The 8,530-nt window shown below is 44.7% G+C and overlaps 1 protein-coding gene across 1 annotated transcript in view; it reads left to right on the top strand.

Annotated features, from left to right (window-relative positions):
* The first annotated feature begins 383 nt into the window (after positions 1 to 383).
* glb1 (galactosidase, beta 1) overlaps positions 384 to 8,530 on the top strand; it is a 74,030-nt gene continuing 65,883 nt past the window's right edge. The window contains exons 1-4 of the mRNA XM_080202468.1: positions 384 to 496; positions 6,303 to 6,472; positions 7,939 to 8,089; positions 8,174 to 8,234. Of these exons, the coding sequence (XP_080058594.1) occupies positions 422 to 496; positions 6,303 to 6,472; positions 7,939 to 8,089; positions 8,174 to 8,234 (457 nt within the window). The 5' untranslated portion in view covers positions 384 to 421. The remainder of the gene's footprint in view (positions 497 to 6,302; positions 6,473 to 7,938; positions 8,090 to 8,173; positions 8,235 to 8,530) is intronic.

Raw genomic sequence — 8,530 nt, 5'->3', positions numbered from 1 at the left:
GAGACAGTGATAATGTTAGAGAGACAGTGATGCATAGTGAGAGAGACGGTGATACGGAGAGAGAGAGAGAGAGAGGTGATAATATTAGAGAGACAGTGATACGGAGAGAGAGACAGTGATAATGTTAGAGAGACAGTGATACAGAGAGAGAGACGGTGATAATGTTAGAGAGACAGTGATACATAGTGATACACAGACAGAGACAGTGATACACACTCAGTGATAAACAGAGAAAAAGAGAGAGAGAGGCGTTGATACTGTCAGAGAAACAGTGACACACACTCAGTGATATACAGCAGTACACGGATCGCAGCTCCTCCTCTGCTGGTCTGTCTAGCTGTCAGTCATTGGTAGCACCCAGACATTAGCCAGTAACTACAGGAAGGCGACGTGCTCATGACTTGACGTTCCCAATCAGCTGATGGAGGCAGTTACAAGAAATATGCGAGCGAGTGTGTGGCTGCCGCTGGCTCTGGGCTTCTCTTTGTGTTCACCAGTAAGTCTTTCTGTTCCATTCCTAAATTCCCTGTCTGTATCTGGCAGTATGGCTCCCTCCTTCTCTGTAACATGCACAATGTTCCCCTCTCTCTCTCTCTCTTTGTGAGTTCCCGCCCTCTCAGTGAGTTGAGTTTCCTCCTGTCTGTGAGTTCCCTCTCTTTCTCTCTCTCCCTATGAGTTCCCTCTCTCAGTGAGTTCCCCCCTCTCTCTCTGAGTTCCCTCTCTGTCTGTCTGTCTGTCTCTCTCTCTAAGTCCTCCCGTCTCTCTGTAAGTGCTCCCCTCTCTCTGTCAGTTCCCTCTCCCTCTCTCCTCTCTGTGAGCTTCCTTCCCTCTCTCTGTGATATGGAGATGCTGGGGTTGGACTGGGGTGGGCACAGTAAGAAGTCTGACAACGCCAGGTTAAAGTCCAACAGGTTTATTTGATAGCACAAGCTTTCAGAGCACTGCCCCTTTATCAGGTGAGTGTAGAGTTTGGTTCACAAATAGGGGATATATAGACACAAACTCAATTACAAGATAATGGTTGGAATGTGAGTCTTAACAGGTAATCAGATCTTTACAGGTGCAGACAATGTGAGTGGAGCGAGGGTTAAGCACAGGTTAAAGAGGTGTGACGTGAACCCAAGACCCAGTTGAGGCCGTCCTCATGTGTGGAACTTGGCTATCAGTTTCTGCTCAGCGATTCTGCGTTGTTGTGTGTCACAAAGGCCGTCTTGGAGAATACTTACCTGAAGATCACAGGCTGAATGCCCGTGACTGCTGAAGTGTTCTCCGACAGGAAGGGAACACTCCTGCCTGTTGAGCGGTGTCTAATCATCCATTGTCGTAGTGTTTGCCTGGTCTCCCCAGTGTACCATGCCTCAGGACATGCTTTCCTGCAGAGTATCAGGTAGATAACGTGCAGCAGGTGGTCAGGAAGGCGAATGGGATGCTGGCCTTCATAGCGAGGGGGATTGAATATAAAAGTAGGGAGGTCTTGCTGCAGCTGTATAGGGCATTGGTGAGGCCGCAGCTGGAGTACTGTGTGCAGTTTTGGGCGCCGCACCTGCGCAAGGATATTTTGGCCCTGGAGGGAGTGCAGAGGAGGTTTACTAGGCTGATACCGGAGTTGAGGGGATTGAGCTATGAGGAGAGGCTGAATAAACTAGGCTTGTACTCGTTAGAGTTTAGAAGAATGAGGGGAGATCTCATTGAGATGTATAAGATGATGAATGGGATGGATAGGATAGAGGTGGAGAGACTCTTCCCACTCAAAAAAGACAGTAGGACTAGGGGGCACAGCCTCAAGATAAAGGGGAGGCGGTTTAGAACGGAGTTGAGGAGGAACTTCTTCACTCAAAGGGTGGTGAATCTCTGGAATTCTCTGCCCGTTGAAGTGGTGGAGGCTGCCTCGCTAAATATTTTTAAGAAGTGGGTTGATGGGTTCTTGATAAGAGAGGGGATTAAGGGTTATGGGGAGAGGGCGGGAAAGTGGAACTGAGCCACAACAGATCAGCCATGATCTTATTGAATGGCGGGGCAGGCTCGAAGGGCTAGATGGCCTACTCCTGCTCCTATTTCTTATGTTCTTATGTTCTTATGTGTCACAAGAGTATGTACCGTGTACCTGATGGATGGCATTCTCGCATGAGATAATGGCATCCGTGTCGATGATCCGGCACGTCCTGCAGAGGTTGTGTGGTGTCATGGTTACTGGTCTCCTGAAAGCTGGGTAGTTTGCTGCTTACAATGGTCTGTTTGAGTTTGGAGGAGGTTGTTTGAAAGCAAGTAGTGGAGGTGTGGGGATGGCCTTGGCCTTGAACAGAACAGATTATTACAAAGAAGTGTACTGACAACTCTTCAATTATTTTCTCATATTTCATTCAACTGTCCTCATTGGCCATGGTGCAGGCGCTCTGCATCGGGGAGACACTGTGCTGAACATCTCTGTTCAGTTGGTAAGCGTGACTTTTCAATATTTGCTGGTAAAAGTTCTGGTGGAATGTCAACACCCTGAAATGTGTTTCTCCACAGATACAACTGAGTGCTTCCGGCATTTTCTGTTTTGTTTCCCCACTTCCAGCATCTGTGGGATTTTGTTTTTGTTTTCCTCATTCTCTCTCTCTCTCTCTGTATTCAGCCATACATTACTTCACTATCTGAAACAAAAATGGAAATTGCTGGCAACAGTGGACAAGGCAGCGTCACTGGGCCCAAAAAGGTCATTGGAGGTGCAAAAACTACATTTTAGACAAGATCCTTTCCCTGGCACTGAACCTTAAATTGTGCCCCAGGTTTGAGAACTTTTACCCGAGAGCAGGAGAACGTCTGAAATTCCAAGGGTGATGTGTGGCTGAATCCACAGCTATTCCTTTGTGGAAGCGCCATTTCTGCCTATGAAATTCAAACTGTTTAAAGAAGAATAGGAGGCACCCATGTTTGTTTATTGATTCATGGGGCATGGGCGTCGCTGGCAGGCCAGCACCTATTACACACCCCTAGATGTACTTGGAGGGCAGTTGGCAGTCAGTCAACCACGTTGCTGTGGCTCTGGAGTCACATGTAGGCCAGACCAGGTAAGGGTGGCAGATTTCCCTCCCTAAAGGACATTAGTGAACGAGATGGGTTTTTCCGACAATCAGATATGGTTACGTGGTCAATAGTAGATTCTTAATTCCAAATATTTTTATTGAATTCAAATTCCACCATCTGCCGTGGTGGGATTTGAACCCGGTTCCTCAGAACATTAACTGAGTTTCTGGGTTAATGGTCTAGCTATAATACCACTCGGTCACCACCTCCTCTTTATCTGTAGTTTAATAAAGCCAGGATAAAATTTTGGAAGAAGAGAAGGGTTGTTGGGCATGCCAGAATATCCAAAATACATCTAAATGTGAAAAGCTGGCAGCATGGTGACAGTGGTTCGCACTGATGCCTCACAGCGCCAGGGACCCGCGTTCGATACCCGGCTTGGGTCACTGTCTGTGTGGGGTCTGTACGTTCTCCCCATGTCTGTGTGGATTTCCTCCAAGTGCTCCGGATCCCTCCCACAGTGCAAAGATAAGCGGGTTAGGTTGACTGACCATGCTGAATTGTCCCTTAGTATCAGGGGGATTAGCTAGGTTAACTACATGGGGTTATGGGATAAGGCTGTTGTCAGTGCAGGTTTGATGGGCCTAATGGCCTCCTTCTACACTGTAGGGATTCTATGAAAACAAAAGGGACAGAAAAATAATACAAGGGGTCAAAGTAATGCTTCTGCTATACAAAGCCTGGTTACACCATATCCGGAGTACTGTGAGCTCTTCTGGGTAACACAAATCCTTCAGGAAGGATTATGTTGGCCCTGGGAGGGGATTGCAGCATGGGTTTGACCAGAACGATAAATGTGCTTCAAGGGTTAAATTAGTTGGAGACATTACACACACTAGGATTGTAATCCCTGAGATTTTGAAAGTGAAGAGGTGATATGATGGCAGATATGAAGGGGGACAGATAGCATGGTAGGAGAGCAGTTTCAAGTGGGAAAAGTTCAAAAATTAGAGCCAGATCTTTCTGAAATAAAGTTAGGATAAACTTCAACATGCAAAGGGGTGTCAAAGTTTGGAATTCTCTTCCATTGATATTAACTGATGCTAAATTCATTGTTAATTTAGCATCTGAAACTTATAGATCTTGGTTAAGCAAAGATACTAAGGTATATGGTGCAAAGGCAGGTACACAAAGGTAGATCACAGATTAACCACAATCTCCTTGAATGGGGGAACAGGCTCAAAGAGCTATATGGCCCTCCTGTTCTTATAGCTTGATAGATGATTAGTTTATTAAAGTATCATCATGGTGCCAAATTGTGATGATGATACAAATAATCCAAATTTGCGTCACTACCATAGACAATCATCAAAATAAAATTAAAGTAAGGTTTGCATAATTGTATTTTCTTAGCTGGTCCATTGAGTCTGCCTCATTCAGTTGTTGCAATCGAACCTGGTTCACTAACATTCAATGAGGACGAAGTAGAAATGGTCGAGACCTTCAAGTTTTTAGGTGCTCAGATCACCAACAACCTGTCCTACTCCCTTCATATGGACACTATAGTTAAGAAAGCCCGCCAATGCCTCTACTTTCTCAGGAAACTAAGGAAATTTGGCATGTCCGCTACAACTCTCACCAACTTCTACAGATGCACAACGGAAAACATTCTTTCTGGCTGTATTACAGCTTGGTATAGCTCCTGTTCTGCCCAAGACTGCAAGAAACTACAAAGGGTCACAAATGAAGCCGAGTCCATCATTCAAACCAGCCTCCCATCCATTGACACTGTCTATACTTCCCCCTGCCTTGGAAAAGCAACCAGCATAATTAAGGACCTCATGCACCCTGGACATACTCTCTTCTGCCTTCTTCCATTGGGGAAAAGGTGCAAAAGTCTGAGATCACATACCAACTGACTTAAAAACAGTTCTTCCCTGCTGCTATCAGACTTTTGAATGGACCTACCTCGCAGTAAGTTGGCTTTTTTCATAGCTTTCTAGCTATGACAGTAAAACTACATTCTTCTTCTCTATGTACAGCATGCTTTGCCTGTATAGCACGCAAGAAACAATACTTCTCACTGTATATTAATACATGTAACAATAATAAATTAATTCAAATCAAATAATGTCCTTTAGGGAAGGAAACTTGCTGTCCTTACCTGGTCTGGCCGACTTGTGACTCCAGAACAATGTGGTTGACTCTTATCTGCCCCCTGGCAACAAGGGATAGGCAACAAATGCTGGCCAGCTAGCAATGCCTATGTCGCACAAATTAGTAAAAAAAACTAGACAACATGCCCCCAAAGCTCTTCATCCACGAGTGGCTGTGCAGTCTTCCGGGAAAGGCAAACAAAAAAATCCCAAATAAAAATACAGTAGTCGTTATCTGTTTTATCTTCAGCTTAAACATGGTGGAGGGGTTAGAAATCTTGATCCACGTTTCCCTAAAGGTAGCAACCTAGGTGGATAAGGTGGTCAAGAAGGCGTATGGCACACTGGTCTTCATCGGTCAGGGCATTGTGTATATGAATTGGAAAATCTTGTTGCAGCTGTATAAGGCTTTGGTTAGACTGCTTTGGAATATTGCGTACAATTGTGGTCACCACATTACTGGAAGGATGTTGATGCATTGGAAAGGATGCAGAAGAGATTTACCAGGATGGTTCAGAGGATATGGACTATGAAGAAAGGTTGAACAAACCTGGATTGTTTTCATTGGAGTGTGAAGGATGAGGGGAAACCTGATAGTGGTTCTCAAGATCATGATAAGCTTGGATAGAGTGGTTAGTCAGAGTCTTTTTCCCAGGATCAAAGGGTCAATTACTCAGGGGCAAATGTTGAGAGTGAGGGGGAAAGTTTAAAAGAGATGTGAGGGGCAATTTTTCCACACAGAGGGTGGTGAATTCCTGGAACCCACTGCCAGAGGAAGCAGATTCTGTAACAATGTTCAAGAGACACCTGAATAAATAAAGGAAAAGGCATAGAGGGATATGGACCAGGTAGAGGCAAGAAAATATTAGACCAGAGAGAGGCATCTGTGTTGGCATAGACTTGGTGGGCCGAATGGCCTGTTCCTGTTCTGTGCTCTCTCCAGGCTACACAGGCCGCTGTGTCACCAGTGCCAGGCAACCACATCACATCCAATCCCACCCTGTCCCGCAGGACAAATTGTAATTCCCTCATGTAAAAATCTTTCTTGATTAATTCCTTTTTGTCAGTAGGTGCCTGGCCACGTGATCTTTGCCAACTAGGTTCAGGAGAGTTTCATTCAGTCTCTTATTGCTGCAGAGTTCGCCCAGCAGAACATTTCAGATTGACTACAACAATGACTGTTTCCGAAAGGACGGGAAAACGTTCCGCTATATTTCAGGGAGCATACATTACTCCCGTGTACCTCGGTATTACTGGAAGGACCGCCTTGTGAAAATGTACATGGCAGGACTGAATGCTATTCAAACGTGAGTATGGCAGCTTAGAATTACACTTAGAGTATTTCATTTTTTGATATTTTAAGCTGAAAGTTGTGTAAGATGTACGGCCCTGACTATATAATGTCTTAAGATGTTTTAAAAGAGCCACGTAACTCCCTCACAGCGTCTGGGACCTAGGTTTAATGATTCCTGGCTTCGGTTACTGTCTGTGTGGAGTCTGCATGTTCTCCTTGTGTCTGCGTGGGTTTCCTCTGGGTACACCTGTTTCCCCCCACAGTATAAAAGACATGCTGGTTAAGTGCATTGACCAGGCTAAATTCTCCCTCAGTGTACCTGAGTAGGTGCCGGAGTGTGGCAACTAAGAGATTTTCACAATAACCTCATTGCAGTGATAATGTAAGCCTACTTATCTTGGCCAACTTTTATCCCTGAAGCCAGATTTTCATTGCATGCTAACTGGTCACTTATCTCATTGCTGTCTGTGGGACCTGCCTGTGTGCACATTGATGCTGTGTAATGAAGAGTTAATGCACTAAGATATGGACGATAATAGGTCCAGAATCCAACTTTGACAGAGCTCTTGCACCTATGACTGTCTGCTGTTAATTCAACTCAAAAAAACAACAAAATTGCTAAAGTTGCGGACAGGGTATCTAGCCCTGAATGCACACAGGCAATCAACAGGGTATCTTTTTAACCAATTCAATTTAAAATTAGGAAATAAACAAACTAAGTAAGGACTATGAAGGAGGGTCTATTGGAGTGGGTGAATTCACTGTCAAAATGAGGCGTAGAACAGGAGAGAAATAAAGATTTGGTTAATATAGAGGAGTCAGAAAGGTAAAGTACGTTTGACCTTATTTTTTATTGGTACCTCTCGGTACATTTATTCCAAGAAAAAAATCCCAATTCAAATTAAATCCAAATTGTGGTCCCAACTTGAGGGACAAACAAGATCCAAACTGAGATTGCATCCCATCGTGGGTTTAATCAAACCAGATCCATGTTGACATGATGAGACATTGCACCCCCTCCTGGGTTTGATCTAAATCTTCATCTGAAATTTGGCATGTCAGCTACGACTCGCACCAATGTTTAAAGATGCACCATAGAAAGCATTCTTTCTGGTTGTATCACAGCTTGGAGTGGCTCCTGCTCTGCCCAAGACAACAAGACCACTTCTTTTTAATGGGCATTTCTTATCGGGACATCAAATTGTTCTCTGTGCTACTAACTCCATTGGAAAGAATCAAGCTGCAATTATAGAATGAGGATTTATTTGGGATCAGACAGTAATTGTTGCCTAGATTCCAAGGCTGCTTCCAACTCGGACAGTATAGTGACCTGGTAGACATTCCAGCTTGTGAATTGTTATGCAACAGACCAAAGACTATTTAAAGAATGTGGAAGTGCATACTCATGGTTGATATTCTAACAGCGTCACTAAACTGTGGCAACTGCATAATAAAATAAATCCTATTTTAATGATACAGATACGTGCCATGGAATTACCATGAGACCATACCAGGTAAATATGACTTCAGAGGAGATCGAGATTTGGAGTCCTTCTTACAGTTATGCAATGATGTCGGATTGCTGGTCATCTTACGAGCTGGGCCCTATATTTGTGGAGAATGGGACATGGTGAGTGTGGTTAAATTCAGCTTGGAAGCATTTTTAGAAAAAGTGGTTCGAGTAGCTCTGAGTGTTTTCGCTTTTGTTTTTAAGGGTGGTCTTCCGGCCTGGCTGCTCCAGAAGAAATCCATTCGTCTCCGATCTTCCGATCCAGGTGAGATACCAAATCACAGATTTGACCTGAAATCCAGTGAGTAATTCATCCCCTGACTCCCCGTATCATCTCCAAGGGTGGCACAGTGGTTAGCACTGCTGCCTCACAGCGCCAGGGATCTGGGTTCGGCTCCTAGCTTGGGGTCACTGTCTGTGCAGAGCCTGCATGTTCTCCCCGTATCTGTCTGGGTTTCCTCCGGGTGCTCCGATTTCCTCCCACAGTCCAAAGCTGTGCTGGTTAGGTGCATTGTCCATGTTAAATTCTCCCTCAGTGTACCCAAACTGGCACTGGAGCAT

Source organism: Carcharhinus amblyrhynchos, chromosome 2 (genome assembly GCF_965287045.1).
Source record: "Carcharhinus amblyrhynchos chromosome 2, sCarAmb.v2.hapA, whole genome shotgun sequence".
Lineage (NCBI taxonomy): Eukaryota > Metazoa > Chordata > Chondrichthyes > Carcharhiniformes > Carcharhinidae > Carcharhinus > Carcharhinus amblyrhynchos.
The sequence above is the reverse complement of the archived record's forward strand: the minus strand, read 5'-3'. Positions and strand labels throughout refer to the sequence as shown.